This window comes from Symphalangus syndactylus, chromosome 3 (genome assembly GCF_028878055.3).
Source record: "Symphalangus syndactylus isolate Jambi chromosome 3, NHGRI_mSymSyn1-v2.1_pri, whole genome shotgun sequence".
NCBI lineage: Eukaryota > Metazoa > Chordata > Mammalia > Primates > Hylobatidae > Symphalangus > Symphalangus syndactylus.
The window spans coordinates 143,193,664-143,212,578 of NC_072425.2; the positions used below are offsets into that span (position 1 = coordinate 143,193,664).

Sequence of the window (18,915 nt, forward strand, 5' to 3'; positions counted from 1 at the left end):
TATGGCATCTATTGGAAATGTATGAAAACTACTTTATACTGATTGGAAGAACAACTTCCAGGCCAAGCGATGGCTGATTTGAGGTTAATGTTTAGTGGAAACCTCAGCTGACTTTGTTTTAGCATAGTCTATACTGTACCTACCATAATTATTGAATTATAGATGTTGATCTGTGTCAGCTAATGAGATGAGTTCTTAAAGTCTCATTTGTCCTACTCTGTGATTTTTGTAATTTTTTTCTACACTTTGTTTTCCTCAGGAATCTGCCTTTATGTCCAATTTAGAGCCTAAGTAGAGTTGAATAGACAAGTGATTTGCCCGCTGGCATTGAATACTACAGTATTGCCCCTGCCAGAGTGGTAGCTGAAATACCACTCTTGTGGTTTTGCTGACCTTGATGGCAGGATTTAAAGGGAATTGAATTTAGAGAAAAGTTACCCCATGAAGACTAGTTTTCTCTGGCCCAAGTGTCTTCCGCCTACTCCCTCATATTCCATATGGTCAGCTCCTTCTTCATTTATAACTCTCAACCTAGGGACCCCCTCCTGAGAGACCTTCTCTGACCATCCTATTTAAATTGGGTACTTATTTTTTGATCCAGTCTCTTGTCCATTTCCTTTGTAGCACTTAGTATAACTTGCAGCTTTTTGGGTTTGTTTTTTTTTTTGAGAGACAGTTTTGCTCTTGTTGCCCCGGGTTCAAGTGATTCTCCTGCCTCACCCTCCTGAGTAGCTGAGATTACAGGCATGTGCCACCATGCCCGGCTAATTTTGTATTTTTGGTAGAGACGGGGTTTCTCCATGTTGGTCAGGCTGGTATCAAACTCCTGACCTCAGGTGATCTGCTAACCTCAGCCTCCCAAAGTACTGGGATTACAGGCATGTGCCTGGCCGTTTGTTTGTTTGTTGGTTTTTTTTTTTTTTTTTTTTTTTTGAGACGGAGTGTTGCTCTGTCGCCCAGGCTGGAGTGCAGTGGCGCGATCCCGGCCCACTGCAAGCTCCGCCTCCCGGGTTCTCGCCATTCTCCCACCTCAGCCTCTCCAAGTAGCTGGGACTACAGGCGCCCGCCACCACGCCCGGCTAATTTTTTGTATTTTTAGTAGAGACGGGGTTTCACCGTGGTCTCGATCTCCTGACCTCGTGATCCGCCCGCCTCGGCCTCCCAAAGTGCTGGGATTACAAGCGTGAGCCACCGCGCCCGGCTGTTTGTTTGTTTTGAGATGGAGTTTTGCTCTTGTCGCCCAGGCTGGAGTGCAATGGTGTGATCGCAGCTCACTGCAACCTCCTCCTCCCGGATTCAAGCGATTCTCCTGCCTCAGCCTCCCGAATTGCTGGGATTACAGGCACCCGCCACCACGTCTGGCTAATTTTTGTATTTTCAGTAGAGACAGGGTTTCACCATGTTGGCCAGGCTGGTCTCGAACTCCTGACCTCAGGTGATCTGCCCACCTTAGCCTCCCAAAGTGCTGAGATTACAGGCGTGAGCCACCACACCCAGCACAGTTTTTATCTTGGCTGTTTATCTGTTTTCTGACTGTTTACCTCATAGGAATAGTAACTTCACTTGGATAGGTATCATGGATAGGTATCATGTTAGTCTTTCTTACCCTCATAGCTCAAATACAACTCTCATGTCTCAAATATGACAGAGTTAGGTGCTTGGTAAATATTTTTTTGATTAATAAATGATTGGGCTGGGCACAGCAGCTCAGGCCTGTAACCCCAGCACTTTGGGAAGCTGAGGCGGGAGGATCGCTTGAGCCTAGTTCGAGACCAACCTGGGCAACATAGCAAGACCCCATCTCTACAAAAAGTTTAAAAATTAGCTGGGCATGGTGGTGTTTGCCTGTGGTCCCAGCTACTTGGGAGGCTGAAGCAGGAGGATCGATTGAGCTGAAGCAGTCGAGGCTACAGTGAGTTGTGATCACACTGTTGCATGCACTCCAGCCTGGGTGACAGCATAAGATCATGTCTCAAAAATAAATAAATAGGCTGGTTCACGTCTGTAATCCCAGCATTTTGGGCGGCCAAGGTGGGTGGATCACTTGAGGTCAGGAGTTTGAGACCAGCCTGTCCAACATGGTGAAACCCCGTCTCTACTAAAAATACAAAAACTAGCTGGGAGTGGTGGTACATGCCTGTAATCCTGGTTACTCGGGAGGCTGAGGCCGGAGAATCGTTTGAACCCAGGAGGCAGGGGTTGCAGTGAGCCAAGATTGCGCCACTGCACTCCAACCTGGGCAACAGACCAAGACTTTGTCTAAAAACAAACAAACAAATGATTGAAATTTTAAAACTAGCAGCTCAAGTAGCTTCTATGCTATTTGTGATAAAATTTCCAAAGATTATGACCAAGTGCGTTCATAGATATCAGAAGCATAAGGACCTTTTAAAAGCTGAGGGTATCTATCACATTTGATGTTTTCCTTCTCATTTCTTCCTTGGGCCTCAAGATTTGCATTGTATTTTCAGCTCTCATTAGGGGCAGTGTTGCAGTCTAATGGTGAAAGACATTGACTGGTAGTCAGAATGGGGCCTAGTAACATTCAAATTCTAAATCTCTGTGCCTCTTGACTACTTTCCTGATTCATAGCCTATTTCTCCAAAATGTGATAAGAATAAATGTATGCTGTCTCCAGTCCTTGGGAAAATGGAGCCATGGAATCAGGTGGCTATTGCATTCACTGTCGTCTAAATGATTGTTCATCGCTAGTAGCCTTTTAGGTTCCTCAGAGGTGACTGAAGTGATTTTTCTATCACTTCTCTATTGCTGTACAAGTAATGGCCCTGAAACTTTGTAGCTTATAACAACAAATATCTTATCTGCCCATGATAAAGTACATTAACAATTGAACTGGGCTCAGTGACTCAGCCGGGCATTTCTTCTGCTGATTTTTGCAGCCTCTTCACATACCTGCAGACATCTGATGGCCGCACCAGGGCTAAGTGATATAAGGGGACCATACTTCCATGTCTGTCAATGCAAGCAGTTGGCCAGGCCATATATGTCCTAGCAGGCTAGCCCAGGCTTCTTCACTTTCTTCACATGGCAGTTGGATTCCAAAAGTAACACAAGAGAAGTAAGACTTCTTGTGCCAACACTTTTCAAGCTTCTGCTTGTGTGTGTTTGCTAGTATCCCATTGGCTAAAAGCAAGCCATGTGGTTAGCCTGGAGTCACTCCGAAGAGGGGCCACACAAGGGCCTGGATGCAGAGGCTTGATTTCTTGGGGCAGTCACTGAAGCAGTTGTCCATAGCGCTCATGCATGTCACCAGTGTAAAGGGTCCCTGTTGTTTCTGCAGATTATGACAAATTGTAATTTTTGATGGTTACTTTCAAAGAGAAATCACCAAATTTGCTGCCATCATTCTTGACAGTCATTCCTGAAGTGGAAACTTAGACCACATCGGGTTTTGCATTCTTATCCTATATCATGAAGCTAGAGAGTTTATGTCAGAAGTCTAGTCCTCAAAACAGCCTCTTGCCCATTGTGACCTTTAAACAGGTGCTCAGCCCTGCCAAGCTGGTTGGGCTATATGTGTGTCGTGCAGGTCCTAGAGTGGGCTCAGGAGAAGCGGAAGCTGAGCGTGTTGCATATTCATGGAGTCTACACCAACCCTAGTGGCATTGTCCTTCATCCAGCTGGATATCAGAACGTGCTCAGGAACACTGAAGTCATGGTGAGTGGGGCTGATCCTGCTGGTCTCAGGAACTCCTGGGAAACTCCTGGGAAATCTCTAAATATGCCATAGGTCTTAAAGGGGAGCATCTTCTTTTCATTAAGGTCAGGGGCTAGGAGCAGTGGCTCATGCCTATAATCCCAACACTTTGGGAGGCCAAGGGGACAGGATCGCCTAAGGCCAGGAGTTCAAGATCAGCCTGGGCAACATAGTGAGACTCTTGTCTTTACAAAAATAAAATTAGCTAGGCATCATGGTGCATGCTGTCCCAGCTACTTGGGAGGCTGAGGCAGGAAGATCAGTTGAGACTAGGAATATAAGGCTGTAGTGAGCTGTGTCTAGAGCCACTGCACTCCTGCTTGGGTGACAGAGCAAGACCCTATCTCTAAAAAAAGAAAGAAACTGGAAAGTCAGACATTCTTCCTGTGCTTCTTAACTTGTGGGTGTGCATGCTGTCCCAGGAAATGTAGAACTTCTCTTAAGGTGTCAAACCCTATGATCTTTGTTTATACTTAATTGACAACCAGCAGATGGCATGCCATCATTGGCATCATCTTCACATACAAAGGATACATTAGTACCCTTTATCATCATTTGGTTTATTAATAGCCCTCTCTGTGTCAGAAATAATTGAGTCAGCTTCTTAAAAACCAACCATTACTAGAGAATATATTCTAAAGAGACTTGGTATAAATGGCAATGGGCTTATATTGAATTAACCACATTTATTCACACTTACTCTTTGTGAAAAGCTTATTGATCTTTTGGGATGCACATTTATGACTTGTTCAGATAAACATGTTCAAACCAGAAGTATTCGTTGCCCCCCAGCTCTAAGAATCTTGTTTGCTATTTTCAGGACTGGGTCATATAGAATATAGCATCTTTATTTATTTTATTTTTTTTTTTTAATTTTAATTTTTTTTTTTTTTGAGACAGAGCCTCGCTGTTGCCCAGGCTGGAGTGCAATGGCGTGATCTCGGCTCACTGCAGGCTCCGCCCCCCCAAGGTTCACGCCATTCTCCTGCCTCTGCCTCCCAAGTAGCTGGGACTACAGGCGCCCGCCACCTCGCCCGGCTAATTTTTTGTATTTTTAGTAGAGACAGGGTTTCACTGTGTTAGCCAGGATGGTCTCGATCTCCTGACCTCGTGATCCACCCGCCTCAGCCTCCCAAAGTGCTGGGATTACAGGCGTGAGCCACCGCGCCTGGCCAGCATCTTTAAATAATGAGGCAAAAGACTGAGAAAATGTATTGTCTAAAGCACAAGGGACTTTTTTTTTTTTACCCATTCTTTCCCAACATCTGCCGTAACTGCATCCATCTCTGACATTGAGTGATCCCTTAGGCAGAGTCATTTCTGTGTTATTTTGTGTGTGTATATATACACACACACACATACTGATGTTCTAAGTATCAAATGCCTTTCCTTGAGCAAATCCAACGATGGAATTATCTTCTCTGGTGATTCACAGTTCAGTTTATGAGACAAAAAAAGGCAAATATGGTCCAGAAATGGAAGGATTAAGATATATGAAGACCTACTCTTTGCCCAATGACCTCTGGGCACATAAATCTAAAAATGTACACCTGTGATCCCAGCACTTTGGGAGGCTGAGACGGGCAGATCACATGAGGTCAGGAGTTCAAGACCAGCCTGGCCAACATGGTGAAACCTTGTCTCTACTAAAAATAGAAAAATTAGCTGGGCGTGGTGGCAGGTGCCTGTAATGCCAGCTATTTGGGAGTCTGAGGCAGGAGAATCGCTTGAACCTGGGAGGCAGAGGAGGTTTCAGTGAGCCAAGACCATGCCACTGCACTCCAGCCTACATGGCAGAGCAAGACTCTGCCTCAAAAATAAAATAAAAATAAAAAAGTAAACTACTGGCCGGGTACAGTGGCTCACGCCTGTAATCCCAGCACTTTGGGAGGCCAAGGTGGGTGGATCACTCAAGGTCGGGAGTTCCAGACCAGCCTGGCCAACATGGCAAAACCCCGTCTCTACTAAACATACAAAAGTCAGCTGGGTGTGGTGGTGCACACCTGTAATATACTCGGGAGGCTGAGGCACGAGAATCACTTGAACCGGGGAGGTGGAGGCTGCAGTAAGCCAAGGTCACACCACTACACTCTAGCCTAGGTGACAGAGTGAGACTCCGTCTCAAAAAATATATAAAACGTAAAAAATAAATAAGTAAACTACTAGACCAGTATGACACCAGCTCTATGAAACCCTGATTAGAGAGCCTACAGAAGAATGCCAGATAAAGATAAAATTTTAGACCAATCATCAAGTTACAGCAATAAGCAAGAGATCACACTCCTTGATGGGACATACCAACCCACTTAAGTCTTGGTTAATTGGTCATCACAGTCTGCTCAACGTAGCATGACCTTCTTGTTTCAGACTTGCCTTGAGTGTATCTTCACAATGTCAATATGTCGTATCTTTTCCTTCCAGAGAGAGATTCAGAAACTCTACGAAAACAAGTCATTTCTTTTCCTGGGCTGCGGCTGGACTGTGGATGACACCACTTTCCAGGCCCTTTTCTTGGAGGCGGTCAAGCATAAATCTGACCTAGAACATTTCATGCTGGTTCGGAGAGGAGACGTCGATGAGTTCAAAAAGCTTCGAGAAAACATGCTGGACAAGGGGATTAAAGTCATCTCCTATGGAGATGACTATGCCGATCTTCCAGAATATTTCAAGCGACTGACATGTGAGATCTCCACAAGGGGTAGATCAGGTAAGATGCATTTTGAAGCTGAGGGGAATCAGAGAACAACAGCTCTTCAGCCCTTTGTGTATTTGTGATGTGATGGGCAAAATAGTTGCCAAGATGAGGAATGTAATGACTGACCAAATTGTAAAGGAAGCCACAGTCTTCAGGTTAAAGTGCCACTTGGATTATGGGAAGACAGACAAAAAGGAATACTCGAGCAGTTCAATGTAGACATAGGAAGAATGAACAAAATAGATGTTCAGCCTCACTAGTTATGAAATGCAGTTGGAATTTAGATTACAAAATAGAGAAGAAAGATCCCTCAGTTTTGGCTAAGGCTGTGAGAAAATAAATTTATTCATGGAGTATTTGTGGAAACGTAAAGTTAGTACAACTTTTATGACCATAAATTAGAGGATGTAACAAAAATTTTCAAATCTTTGACCTAGAAATCCCATCAAAACAATTTATCCTAGAAGAAATTTCTCATAAGGAGATAATTGGATGATTGCACAATCACGCAATTGTACAAAGATGCATGTGTGGGAATGTAATCTCCATTGAATGTAGTGGCAAAAAATTGGAAGGAACCTAAATTAGTAGAGAGATTCTACAGATATGCCAATATTTATTTAATTGATGAAATACAATGAAACCATAAAAGGGAAAATGTTTTCATTGCCATAAAAAAAAAGTTAGAGACATATGAGTAAAGGAAGAAAAAGCAGATTGTAAATACCATGGTCAGCTATATTCATATAGAATTGTACTTTTTTTTTTTTTTGGTGTATGTAGAAATATATCTGGAATGTTTACTAAAGTAAGTGGCTATCTTTATGTAGTAGGATTTAAAGTGTTGATTTTTTGGTTTCTGTATTGGCATTTTCTATGATGATTATGTATTAAATTTACAAACAGAAAACTAACTTTTAGAAATGCTATTTGGAAACGGATAATGGTGGTATTCAAGTCAGAGGATAGGGGTATCATTCACTTAATATTTTACCTCCACGTTTTAACAATAAAGAGCAAAATGGTAATTAAAGATTCAGCTGATTAGTGGCTGCAGGCAAGTTCCCAGTAATCGCACAAAACACAAACATTTTTGGTATCAGCTAAACCAAAGAATGCTTTTTCTTTTTTTTTTTTTTTTTTTTTTTTGAGACGGAGTCTTGCTCTGTCGCCCAGGCTGGAGTGCAGCGGCGCAATGTCGGCTCACTGCAAACTCCGCCTCCCGGGTTCACGCCATTCTCCTGCCTCAGCCTCTCCGAGTAGCTGGGACTACAGGCGCCCGCCACCACGCCCGGCTAATTTTTTGTATTTTTAGTAGAGACGGGGTTTCACCGTGGTCTTGATCTCCTGACCTCGTGATCCACCCGCCTCGGCCTCCCAGAGTGCTGGGATTACAAGCGTGAGCCACCGCGCCCGGCCAAGGAATGCTTTTTCAAAACCTCACATTGCCAGGCTCCAGAGTATGGCTAGTTTGACTCATCCATCTAATTCCAAAAAAACTTTGCTGTTGTACACAGAATATTTCCTGAAAACTTATGTAAGTATTTTCATTGTCAACCTGAATGCATCCTAGGAGGGCAAAAGTACAGGTAATTTGTCCTGTAATCCCAACACTGTGGGAGGCCCAGGTGGGAGAATCACTTGAGGCCAGGAGTTCAAGATGAGTGTGAGCAACATAGTGAGACCCTGTCTCTGCAAAAAATTAGCCAGGTGTGGTGGCACACACCTATAGTCCAGTTGCTTGGGAGGCTGAGGCGGGAGGATCACTTGAGCCCAGGAGTTGGAGTCTGCAGTGAGCTATGATTGCATCACTGCCCTACAGTCTGAGCAATAAAGCAAGACCCTGTTTCTAAAATAAATAACATACAGGTAATTTAATAAACATAAAGCAGTTTTCCTAAATGAAATCATCCCCAGATTTCTTAACTGAATCAGATGGCTTCAAGTAGAATTCTCCTGTAATGAAAAATTACACAGCTTCTTCCATGGCTATTCTTTGATGGAACCAGACTTTTAAAAACCATCACCACATGAACAAGTCTCATTTGTGAAAAACTATTTACTATTCTTTGTGGGAAATGAGTTTTTCTGGTGTCCTGCAGTGTTCTAGGCTCTTCTGCTGTTTTCTGCCCACACTTGAGACTTTGAGAAGGCTTTTCTGTTGCACATGTTGTTTTCATTAATAAGACATACATATCCAAGTTCTACATATTTCTTTTGATCTATGTGCTGAGGAAAGATGTTAAAATTTAAAACAGCAAAATTCCTCTGCATAACTGTTTGTTGCACTAAACCTTAGCAAAAAAATATATGTCTTTAGACTGTTGCATTACATAACAAAGAAGCATAACTGCTATTGTGGAATGGCACAAATTCGTTTATTAGCTGTGCAGGCTTCCTACCAGAGTAGCTTTCCCCAAAGTTACCCATCATTAAGGTGTTCTGTATCTTTAAACAAAATCAAGGATTTTCAGTATGGCCAGAGTGCTTTATGGGAATGGTCAGCTGAGTTTCTCATGTGAAATGAAGTAGAGCAGTTTCAGGTTAAAACATTTCATTTTGAAATGAGTCAACCTTATCTTTCACCCTTGCATAATGTTTTGAGTCTCTGTAGATATAGACTAATAAGAAGTTACAGGTCTTTTGCTGTTATTTTGTTTTTTAACACTGAGCTTTTGCTATGTGCCTGGCATCATGCTGTATACTCACTTTTGCATAGTGGAAATTAATTGTCTTCAAAGGATTCTGTAGTATGTAGTCACACATATTTTGGAAAAATCAAGCAATGGGAAAAAGAAAAATAATTCTTATAATCCATTACCATACAAGCAGTTGTTTTGGTACTTTTTTTTAAATTTTTTTTTCTTTTGAGTGGAGTCTCGCTCTGACACCAGTCTGGAGTGCAGTGGCACAACCAGCTCACTGCAACCTCCGCCTCCTGGGTTCAAGTGATTCTCCTGCCTCAGCCTCCTGAGTAGCTGGAACTACAGGTGCACGCCACCATGCCCGGCTAATTTTTTGTATTTTTAGTAGAGATGGGGTTTCACCATGTTTGCCAGGATGGTCTCGGTCTCCTGACATCGTGATCCACCTGCCTTGGCCTCTGAAAGTGCTGGGATTACAGGTGTGAGCCACCATGCCCGGCCCTATTTATTTATTTATCTATTTATTTATTTCTTTATTTATTTGAGACTGAGTTTCGCTCTGTCGCCCAGGCTAGAGTGCAGTGGCGCAATCTCGGCTCACTGCAAGCTCCGCCTCCCGGGTTCACGCCATTCTCCTGCCTCAGCCTCCCAAGTAGCTGGGACTACAGGCACCTGCCACCATGCCCGGCTAATTTTTTGTATTTTTAGTAGAGACGGGGTTTCACTGCATTAGCCAGGATGCTCTCGATCTCCTGACCTCGTGATCCACCTGCCTCAGCCTCCCAAAGTGCTGGGATTACAGGCATGAGCCACTGTGCCCGGCTTTATTTTTATTTTATTATTATTATTAGTATTATTATTATTATTATTATTATTATTATTGATACAGGGTCTTGCTTTTTCACCCAGGCTGCAGTGCAGTGGCACAGTCATGGCTCACCACAGCCTTGACCTCCCTGGGCTCAAGCCATCCTCCCACCTTAGCCTCCCGAGTAGCTGAGACTAAAGGCACATACCACCATGATGCCCAGCTAATTTTTGTATTTTTTGTAGAGATGGGGTTTCACCATGTTGCCCAGGCTGTTCTCAGTCTCCTAAGCTCAAGCAATTCTCCCACCTCAGCCTCCCAAAGTTCTGGGATTACAGGTGTGAGCCACGGCACCTGGTCTTGGTACATTTCTCATGAAGTTTTCCCTGTGCCTTTTTTCATAGTTGTAAACAAAATATAGTTTTTTTTTTTTTCGGTCCTCTGAAAATTCAGTAGTGGATCGTACATTTTCCCACATCCCTATCTTCATAACCACTATTTTAATTGACTTTTATATTCCAGTAGGGGTGTTACAGTTGTAAATTATTCCTGTTAGGCAATGTCTGATATTTTTTTTTTTGCCAGTTTTTTGTAAGTCATCTTGTGAAAATAACATCTGTATCTCTTCAGTTTTTCCAGTAATTTCCTTGATGAGTTCTCACTGTATTCAGGTCAAAGATCAGGAACATTTCAGTAATTTATAAATACTGCTAAATTGTTTCCTACAAGGGTAATATCAACTTGTATATTTGAGTACTGTGCCTTTTTGTACTGTAATTGACCATATTTCTAATGACTGTTTTCTTCCATGTGTTCAGTTTTTTACTTTTTCTGAACTATTATCTATGCCAAGTGTTATCCAGTAGAATTTTCTGCAGTCATAAAAATACCGTATAATCTTCACTGTCCAGTATCATAGTGAGGAACCACATGTGGCTGTTGCACCATTGAAATGTGGCTAGTGTGACTGAGGAATGGAATTTTTAATTTGAAACTATGTAGCTGCATATGGCTAGTGCTACCGTATTTTATATTGTGGGAGTATTCTGCTACTTTTCACTCTTCTATTTGAAGTTGCTCACTCACATGCCACTTGCCCATCCCTGGTGAGATTGAATTTTTACCTAAACTTGGCCCTCTAGACTGTTTAGGGACAGCAGACACATGTTGCCTGTATGTAAAATGTAAAATGTTTTGTCTACAAGCAATCGTAGTGCACTGTGGAAACTCACTGCTTCCCTGTTAGGTAATGCAAGTCTAAAGACTACTCCAGTTTATCCTTTCTGCCTCCTTATCTTCTCAATGATTGTTTCATTTCTAAATGCCCATTCCTTTTCAATCATACCATATATCCTCATCTCCCTTTAGTTTTCTTTTTGCTATTAATAGTTTTAGCTTTTCAGTCTAATGTCTGATGCTGATGTCCTCTATTTAGCAGGGATGGTGAGAGAAGGTCAGCTAAATGGCTCATCTGCAGCACACAGTGAAATAAGAGGTATACTGTTTCCTATTCTACTATTTATCACTCTGTAGCAGAAAGTCTTTCTAGGTCCTTGGTTAAGGCTATAGAGAATGTTACTTTGGACCTCATATTGCCAAATTTTAAAAAACCCTATAGAGAATGATTTTCCTCACCTACCCATTAAGGATTCTATCTTTTCCTATCAAGTCTATTACAATCTAGTGAAATGATCAGTTAATTTTTTAAAAAAGTACTGCTGGGTGTGGTGGCTCAGGCCCGTAATTGCAGCACTTTGGGAGGCCGAGGCGGGAGGATTGCTTGAGCCCACGAGTTTGAGACCAGCCTGAGCAACATAGCAAGATGCCATTTCTACAAAAAAAAAAAATTTTAAAATTGCCAGGTGTGGTGCTGTGCGCCAATAGTACCGGCTACTGGCTGCGGTGGGAGGATTGCTTGAGCCCAGTGAGCTGATTGTGCTACTGCACTTGAGCCTGGGTGACAAAGACCTTGTCTCTAAAAAGTAAATAAAATTTTAAATAAATTACAGGATTCCTAGAATCTCCTGTCTTGCCTTCTGAAGGGTTAGGATTGACTTAAGTATCTGCAGCTTCCGATGCATATACCTGTTTTGTGAAACTTCATTTTGTTCTCCTTTCTTTCTCCCTACAGCCTGTAGTACATGAGCGAGCTAGAGAAATCACCACCGTTTAGACCAAGCTGTAAGGCCTTACCACGGACAGCGTTTAACAAGTAAACTTAGAAGAACCCAACACAACTCCCAGAAAGTAACAATAGCCAGAGGTTGAAGGGCAGGGTAGAAGAGAGGGGAATGTTCCAGCGTAATCCGTCATACCACCTGGTTCTTGATATTCTGCTGCCTGTTCAAGTTCAAGAATAAAAGTGACAGCAGGACCCAAATGCAGCTCCCAACCCACTCCCCAGGCTGGACATGCTTGTGTCCACACAGCACACTAATGTGATACCTCCACTGACTGGCTGCAGCTCTGCATGAAGGACTTGGGGTCTAGATGCCATGGAATCACTGTGGCTCTTGTTGCAGTTTTGTACTCTATACTTGGTTTTTCAATTAAGCTTAATGGCTTTTTTAAAACATGACTTGAAGCTCTAGTTTTCTAGATCTTTTACAGTGTACAGTATTTTACATAACTGAGCTGTATTAAAAGCTTGTTCATTTACTTGCCAGGACCCTGGCTCTACTTTTAGAGTCATTGTAGAAAACTCTAACTTGCATCAAGGTACTAATAAGCTTAATTTTAATAACCCAAAGTTTAAAGGTTCCGATCTTTCTCCTTGGGGTGGAGTGATCTCATTCTCAGGACAACCGTTTACTTACCTGATTCCTTGGAGCATTATCAACTTCTGCTCTGTTGTCCTGACCATACATACACCCTAGAACTACAGTTAGTGTGTTGTGGAATTTTAGTTTTGAATCCTGTATAAAAGAACTCCAAGACCTAAGAGGCAATTTATTTATGAAATTTATTTTCTTATATAAATTACTTATTTCTCTGGGCAGACAGCCTTCACCTTATTGCACTAATAGCACATGTGTAATATCAAGCTACAGGACAAGTCTTAACAAGAGGTTTGTATTCTTCAATGTAGCACTTGTCTACCAGGCACTGTAGAGGGGAGTGATGAGGGAAAGCCAGGACTGCTTAGGAGGTGAAGGATGGGAGGGGACGGGGCCAACATATATCCTTCTGACAATTGGTTTCCTCCCAGGAAGGGGAACATGCACAGCTTACTTCTGGATTCTGGGAGTGGGAAGAGTTGGGAGGCCAAGAAGCCCAATGCAACACTGCAGCTGAGCCCCCTTTATTTCTGAGGGAAGCAAGGACTCATCTTTTGCTCATTTGTAACAAATCACTCCAGCCTAGCTGATGCTTTGGGGTAAACAATGGAGTAGGAGTCATCAGAATTAGAATTAGCAGCAATTAACAGGCAATACACTGCCACAGTGAGGTGGGTGTCATCTAGGTCCCAGAGACCTGCAGGCTGTGTATCCTAGGGAGAGGTGCCATTCAAGACCTGGCGCTGGCTCTGGAGGAGTCTCTTAACCTAATGCAGCTGGGACTCATTAGGCTCAAACGGCTCCTGACCACAGTAATTATTAGCAAAGCTCTGGTGTTGTGTTCCAACCATTGGTCAAAGCTGTAATAAGACTGAATCTGTAGGCAGAGTGAAGGGGGTGCCTGAGTAGGAAGGGGGAGGCCCACTGGGAGAGGGTCAGTGGGCAGTGATTGTAACATGATTAGGCCCTCCTTGCAGATGGTGGCTATGCTGAACGGGGAGTGGGGTTGGAAGGAGCCACAAGCCCCCTCACTCTGCCTTTGTACTGCACTGAAGACAAGTTGCTCACATACTCTAAAGCACATTCTTGATACAGGAAGAAGGGCTTGTGGGGAAAGCGGTGATTTGGTATTGGGCAAGAGCCACGTTATGCCTTCATGAGGGCAGCCACCACAGCCTTGGCATTGAGGCTGCGTAGGTCACAGTAGGTCTGGCCGGTGCCCACAAAGACGATGGGTTTGCTTGTGATGTACGTCATAGAAATAGCAGCTCCCACCTACGTGGAGAAAGAGGACAGCCCATCAACACGAGCCCACTTTTCACTCACCCTCTCAGGAACAGGAAGCGCTGGAGCCAAGGTTTCCTTGCAGCCTCAGCTCCTTTGTGCAGGATGCCCATTCCACCCTCCAGTCTCACGTTTACCTTGTCATCAATGGTATCAAATTTGGTAAGAACAATGCCATCAATGAGCCGAGGTGTCTGAGCCATAGAATGGTCAGCCAAGGCTCTGTTGAACTTGACCTGGAAAGAAAAAAGGTGATAGAAGTGTAAGAACCCTCTAAATTGACCAAAGCTTAAGTTGTAAAGGGAACTGGGCCCACGCTCTCACCAGCTGGTCCACGGCTTCATTGCCTACTAAGGCTTCTCCTACAAACAGCACCAAGTCAGGTGTATTGACAGTAATGAGTTTGGCCAGGGCAGTCATCAGAGGGGCATTGTCTTGCATGCGGCCCGCCGTGTCCACCAGCACCACATCAAAGCCTTGGTTACGTGCTAGAGAAAGAAAGTAGTCAACTCTGAACACCTGGACTACCACTCATGCTCATTCCCAGCTTCCTCTCAAAAAGTCCTAGTTTGGCTACCTGTTCACTGTCTTGGGCTCTGGATTTGGTTCCAAGGTAACGGAAGAAAAACTTGATTGTATGCTTGGCCATCACCAAACATATTCAGGAAAAGGAGGACAACAGGATAAAGGTGACCAAATTCAGGTTTCTTTGGTTAGGGTATATTAGCTTTGCCTGCAACTACATCTATTACCCAAAAGCAGAGCATGGCAAGTAACTGATCTGACTTTTTACTGTAATTGAGCAACGAGTCTGTAGTAGCACAAGCCTGATCTTCTGCAAATTCCAAGAGAACCCAAGGAGGAAAAGGGACCCCAAATAAGCCCCCACACTTCCCATGCACTGTACCAAAAGCAATGGCTTCCATGGCAATGCCAGCAGCATCCTTGCCATAGCCCTTTTCAAACAACTGCACCATGGTGCGGCCACCATGCTTCTCTGGAGGGTGTAGGGCACTCAAACGCCGGGTGTGTGTACGCAGCTGCTCCACAGCCCCGGCACGAAATGTATCACAGGCAGCAATGAGGACACTGAAGCCATTCTCTAACAACCAGAAGGAAATCTGTGAAAAGGAAGTGAGAAAAGTCACCTAAAGCCAGGATTTTGAGACACAAGAAGTACAAAAATATCAGCGACAGGCTGGGGAACTGCACTGACCTTGGCAAGATTAGTAGATTTCCCCACTCCATTAACGCCACAGAAGGTGACGACATAAGGGCGCTGGCGACGCTGGGCATCCATGATGTCCCGGAGCATGTCTACACGACGCTGTGGCTGCAGAATCTGCACCAGGGACTCCTGTAGGGCTTGCTTTACTGTGGAAGTCACCGCTGAAAGGGGAGGTGGAGGAGGTTGCAGCTGTGAAACTCAAGGAATGCTCTCAAAAATGCCTAACACCTTTCTGAGCTAAGGGGACTAAGACAGTTAATTAGACTCTTGTCCCAGAAATCCAGAACAGACGCACATTACAAGGACTAACTCATTGAATCCTCTCAATAACCCTCAAAATCTAGGTTACAGAGGTTTATTAGAGGTTAAGGAATTTGGCAAAAGTCACATACCTATAAGAACTGAGGTCTACGCACTTAACCTACACATAAGCATTTTCTCACTTAGGGAACTACTTACTGCTGAACGTCCCCATCACCTTCCCTTCCAACTTGTTGGCAACAGATTCACAGAGCTGGACGGCAATATCTGCAGCCACGTTCTTAGCTGAGGAGAGGGGGACAGGCATGTCAGTTCATGTCAGCAATGACCAGTCTTTATGGTACAGGTGAGAAACGCTAGGTGATTCTGCTCTCAACTACCCCTATCCCGCGAACATGAGTCAGCCCGGTCCTCAGAACTTACCAATGAGATGATCACGCATCTTGTCCAGCACAGATTCCATGTCTTCACGACTCAAGCTCTTTGAACCCACAAGGCCCTTCAGCATACCAAACATGCCACCCAGTGTTCCCTTGGTCGCACTGCAGGGACAGGAGATTACAAATACACATAAAGCCAGTAGGTAGGAGTTGTATCTTACCAGTTTTGCAGATGCATATACCACCCCCAACCTGAAATTCCCCTACCTAGGTTTGGTGGAGTTTTGAGCAGCCCCTTCGTCATCGGAGCTGCTGCAGTCCAGATCCTGAAGCTGCCCTCCAGGCCCAGTCCCTCGAATCTGGAAGATACGGAGAAAGGAGATGGGGTCAGGAACACTAACGTCTCTGAGGAAAAAGTCCACATTGCTCTATCTCTTTCATTTGGGGAAGCTCCAAGTATAACTTACCCCTCATTCAAATCCAAGTATCATGTTCCCACACTCTACTTCCTCCCAATTTGTTATTAAAGATAACCTTCACTTTGACCCCTGTTACCTCTTACCAGGTTGATGTCCTCAGACAAGGCAGCCTCAGGGGTTCCATTGGTGGTGGGAGTACTGTAATCCAACACTTCTTTGTTAGCACAGCCACCCAGTTCCCACACCCGGGGTGCTTTTTTGCCCTTCTCCTTTGGAGCATCTGACTTCGTGGACTTGCTGCAACAGGTTATGATACAAAGAGTTATGGTGGAGAAGTAGGAAAGGAAACATGAGCCAGAGACCAGAACTCCCTTGCACCCACTGTGTCTAGATAACAGTATTTTGAGAGTACTAGAGAAAGAGTGCTCACTTGGACTTCTCCATACCCCTCCCATGCTTCTGAATGAACTCCTCGCGCTTCCTGCGGATCAGCTCCTCTTTGGAAAGTTCTCCATTCTCCGGACCCACTGGAAGACCTGACTTTTCTACAGGGACTGGTTTGCTGGTAGCCAAAGGACCATCAGAACCTATTGGGAAAAAACTCACTGAAGAAAAAAAGACCAATCCCAACCACTAGACAATAGCTAAAAGTCTTCCGAATTGTTCAAAGGAAATTTGGACCAAACATCTTGGAGTTCACAAGGCCTGGGGATTATAGGATGGTGAGCATTTGAGTGAGAAGGAGGCAAGCAATGACAAAAGGAAGGACCACCTCAGTCCTTAGCACCGTGTTAATACCTTTCATGTCCCAGTATATCCAAAGAACTCAAACTCACCTTCCTTCTTGGCCCCCTTTTTTTTGCTATTCTTTGCTTTTTCCTTGGGCTTTTCCCCCCGTGTCTCAATCATGGACCTCACAGGTTTCTTGGCCTTTTCAGAATCTTCAAATTTCTTCATGGTAGTGGGAGCACGGATCTTACTGCTCTCCTCTGCTTCGCTAAACAAAAAAGAGAATGGTTTATCTTTCTACCCCATGCAGGAGGAAAAATAACAGTCTAGAGAAAGGACTCACACACCCAAGAGGGCAGTGAGAACTGGGTGCCAAATTAGGAATGTCTTTGAACACACCAATTTACCACCTTTGAACCACCTTTAGAGAGGTCATCAAATCATGGAAATAAATTGATTTTAGAGAAGGCAGATCTCTCACCGAAGGAGCCGCAGGAAGTCATTTTGGAAATCAAAAGTGCCGTTTAATAAACTTAAAGCACTTTGCTGTTGGATCTCCGTGCGGTACTTGTCCCGAAACAGCCGGTGCACGTCATCTATCAATTTGTCTACATACGTCAATGTCAGGATCTTCTGAAAACCAACCTGTTTAGGGGAAGAAACAGAGCCAACAGATCTGCTTACATGCCAGCCTAGAATGGAGGGACGCCAACTCAACCCTGGCTTTCAGAGAGAGGTTCAGCTACCTGGCCGGTTTCCCTGTCCTGAGAGGCAGCCAAGCTCCCTGCCTGGGCCCAGTAGCTGCTGTTTTCCCCCATCTACCTTTCTAGTTTTTTCAGTTACGTCATCATATACACTGGCTGCAATTAATCAGAGTTTTCTTAATAATCAGGACTATGTTAATAATGCAATCGTCCCTCTACAACACCCCACTTACCACAAACACCAGCTCAAACTGGTTGTCCAGTTTATACTTGAGTGTGAGTGCCTCATGGGTGAAGGAGTTGTTACCTCCCCGTTCCTGGAGAAAGAGTATGTCTCAGTGTTCAGACTATCCCCAGAAAACCCAGGTTTGGGCCCTGGGTTTGGATTACCTTTGGGAAAGAGCCAGACATCTCCCCCAAACTCAAATCTGTCCCCAGGACAAGAGGATGCTGGGGCACTTCTCTCTGGCATTCCACCAGAAATAAGATAACCAAGTTGGGGGAAAGAGGTGAGAGAGAGAACAAGACACATGGGAGCCAAAAGGGAAGTAGTCATATAAACAATCAGATTACTAGCAGCTATACACCATTTAGTTTTGTAAAGGTGTTTTCCCATCTGTTATTTCACCTAGGCTCGAAACAACAAAACCAAGCTGCTGGGGATAAATAGAGGGAGCGGAGGGGAATCCCAAAGGCGCCGGAATTCGGCTAGAGTCCAGACACCAGAGGTGGGGGCCGTCACTAAGTTGCGGGGTAGTCTGAAGGGGACTAGAAAACGAAGCGGAGTCCGGGTTACGCGTGAGTGGTCAGTTTGAGGTGGGCGGGGAGGGTGGGAGGAGGTGCGGAGTAGAGTCGAAGGGGACCATGGATCGGGTCAGGAAAGAAGAGCCTGGAGTTCTGATCCCACGGGGACGGTACCTGCAGCAGCACGGAACGAATCAACGCGTTAACGGGCCCGGTGCATGAGTCGCTAACGCCCTGGAAGCACCAGAGCACAAGCCCGCCCTTGGAGAAAATGGTGAAGAAGTCGAGCATGGCGGCAGCGGCAGAGGAGCTGGGGCCGGCGCCGGGAATTCAGGCCGCGATCGCCGCCGCTTCCTGCTGCGCCAAGCGCGGGACACGTCACACCAGTGGCCCCGGAAACCGGCTCAACCGTACTTCCGCTCAGAACGCCGGGTACCCTCCCCATCTCCGTCCGGTGGCGCGCAGGACTGACGTATCGCAAGGCCATCCAATGGCGGGTGGGAGCGGGCCTGGGTGGGGCTCC

At 44.7% G+C, this 18,915-nt stretch overlaps 2 protein-coding genes across 3 annotated transcripts in view; one reads left to right on the plus strand and one right to left on the minus strand.

The window, feature by feature from the left end:
- FAM118B (family with sequence similarity 118 member B) overlaps positions 1-12,534 on the plus strand; it is a 51,414-nt gene extending 38,880 nt beyond the window's left edge. Inside the window, 4 exon segments of the mRNA XM_055273689.2 lie at positions 3,551-3,679; positions 6,140-6,425; positions 11,302-11,361; positions 11,998-12,534. Of these exon segments, the coding sequence (XP_055129664.1) occupies positions 3,551-3,679; positions 6,140-6,425; positions 11,302-11,361; positions 11,998-12,011 (489 nt within the window). The 3' untranslated portion in view covers positions 12,012-12,534.
- A 280-nt stretch (positions 12,535-12,814) lies between these two features.
- Positions 12,815-18,856, minus strand: SRPRA (SRP receptor subunit alpha). Of its 2 annotated transcripts, XM_055273680.2 has the most exons (14): positions 18,567-18,856; positions 17,882-17,965; positions 17,426-17,589; positions 17,052-17,212; positions 16,646-16,802; positions 16,359-16,512; positions 16,064-16,155; positions 15,840-15,958; positions 15,615-15,701; positions 15,144-15,316; positions 14,835-15,048; positions 14,252-14,415; positions 14,065-14,163; positions 12,815-13,918 (listed from the first exon to the last, which is right to left on the minus strand). In XM_055273680.2, the coding sequence occupies exons 1-14, from the start codon at positions 18,681-18,683 to the stop codon at positions 13,790-13,792; spliced, it is 1,914 nt and encodes a 637-aa protein (XP_055129655.1). In that variant the 5' UTR covers positions 18,684-18,856; the 3' UTR covers positions 12,815-13,789. The 2 variants fall into 2 exon arrangements, with proteins under 2 accessions (XP_055129655.1, XP_055129656.1); XM_055273681.2 differs by lacking the exon at positions 17,882-17,965 and having other exon boundaries at positions 18,567-18,805.
- Between the last annotated feature and the right edge of the window lie 59 nt (positions 18,857-18,915).

Bases quoted from the DNA above. Each gene is read 5' to 3' on its own strand.
- SRPRA (XM_055273680.2), bottom strand. From the start codon at position 18,683: ATGCTCGACTTCTTCACCATTTTCTCCAAGGGCGGGCTTGTGCTCTGG. The intron at 15,959-16,063 runs GTAGGGGAATTT...CTGTCCCTGCAG, and splicing joins CAAAACTCCACCAAACCTAG to TGCGACCAAGGGAACACTGG. The intron at 15,702-15,839 runs GTAAGTTCTGAG...CCCTCTCCTCAG, and splicing joins GATGCGTGATCATCTCATTG to CTAAGAACGTGGCTGCAGAT.